Consider the following 1694-nt stretch of genomic DNA (forward strand, 5'->3'; position numbering starts at 1 on the left):
GGGGGAAGTATGGGTGGGAGGCAAAAATAATGAAAAAGAACGTGTTTTTGTGTTTTGTTGATTTATTTGAAAATAAAAGACATGTTTTTGTATTTTTTTTTTGAATATATGGGATCTCCTCCCCACATTTATCTATATTCATAGTGTATGTAGGAGATTCGGAAATTAAGATGCGTGTTTTTGTGAAATTTTTAATTTTTCGAATTTTTTTGTGTTTTTAAATGGGGATGCAGTGCATGAACTAGGCTATGTGCAATATTGAAGTAACAATGCAAACTATGCTTTTTTTTTTTTTTTTTTTTTTTTTTTTTTGTAAATGAAGGTTTCACAGTTTAATGGCCTGCTTAGCTAAGCTATGCGCAAGGCCATTTAAGTGCCTTGGAATAAAACTAAAACATAAACAGTGAAAGAAGCTAAACGCGTTCCGAATGTCTTCTAAGATCCCTTCAATCATATGGCTACCTCTGTCAACCTCTGCGATTTGAATTATAAGTTGCAGACAGTCCGATGAGATGTCCAGATGGTATATTCGCTCCTCTCGTGCCCATTCCACGATATCACGGACGCCCAATGCTTCAGCTTGCAGCGGTGATTCTGCCCTGGTACGCACTTGCCTTCGACCCAGTTCCTGCCCCGTATCATCATACGCAACCCACCCGAAGGCCGCATCGAGGGACCTGACCCAACTAGCATCCACTTTTACCCTTATCACAGCACATCCCTCCGGCTTACCTATAATGTGAACAGGATTGCCATTGCGAATAGCCATAATCTCCCTTTGAGACGACCCATCATTCTCACTTCGCCTTTGTCATTCTGAGTCTGTTTTGAGGCCAGATCATTGCACAAGATTTTCGCTCTCTCCCCAACGACGTTATAGAACATATTCGTGATCAAGTGCGACGCACTACCCGATCCCGGAATTTTATTCTATTTCTCATAGTCCACAGACCCCACAAGACAGCCACAAAATGTACCACCTGGCACATCCCCTCCTCTCGTTTGCTCAGATAGTATATCCAATCATAGATCCAATCAGAAATGGGGGTGCCTCTAGCACCCTCTACCCTTATACCAAGTAACGAACCTGCCCAGATTCTACTTGAAAAACCACAGTCCCGAAAGAGATGCTCCGAGGTTTCTATGACTCGTTGGTCCCCCCTGCACATACCGCAGAAGAAGTCTACTTCAATATTGCGCTTGGAAAACTCTTGTCGGTCGGTATCACATTGGTAATAATTTTCCAAATAAGAATTTTCCACATCTGAGGCACAGGTAGTTTCCATAACATTTTCCGACAAAAAAGCCGACCTCGATCATTTAGCCTACCATTATCCTTTACAGTCCCAGCATTTTTCATATGTTCTTCAAAAATAAGACCATACCCACTCTTTACCGTGTATATGCTCGACGTTGTGCGTGGCCAATAGGCTCTATCACCCGATCGCATTTCATACCTCGGTATAGCGAGAATCCGTGTAGCCCATTCCTCCGTGAACATGCCCTCTATGAATTCTTTATTCCAGCTACCATCAGGCCGGAGAAGGGTCCTAACCTGGAGATTAGCAAGATGACTATTTCCATGATTTAACCATTCAATCCTAGGCTCCGGTCGCTCTCCCCCTACCCATCGCGCAGTCCAGACATTCAGCCTCGAATCAATACCAGGTTTCCAACCAATATTTTCCATAACA

At 43.0% G+C, this 1694-nt stretch overlaps 1 protein-coding gene across 1 annotated transcript; it reads right to left on the reverse strand.

Moving 5' to 3' along the window:
- Positions 1 to 325: 325 nt before the first annotated feature.
- On the reverse strand, positions 326 to 769 carry LOC141588136 (uncharacterized). Its single transcript, XM_074409590.1, has one exon. It carries the CDS (start codon positions 767 to 769, stop codon positions 326 to 328), a length of 444 nt encoding a protein of 147 aa, XP_074265691.1.
- Between the last annotated feature and the right edge of the window lie 925 nt (positions 770 to 1694).

Source organism: Silene latifolia, chromosome 6, assembly GCF_048544455.1.
Source record: "Silene latifolia isolate original U9 population chromosome 6, ASM4854445v1, whole genome shotgun sequence".
In the NCBI taxonomy this organism is placed as follows: Eukaryota; Viridiplantae; Streptophyta; class Magnoliopsida; order Caryophyllales; family Caryophyllaceae; genus Silene; species Silene latifolia.

Coding starts and splice junctions, on each gene's coding strand:
- LOC141588136 (XM_074409590.1), bottom strand. CDS start 769: ATGGCTATTCGCAATGGCAATCCTGTTCACATTATAGGTAAGCCGGAG.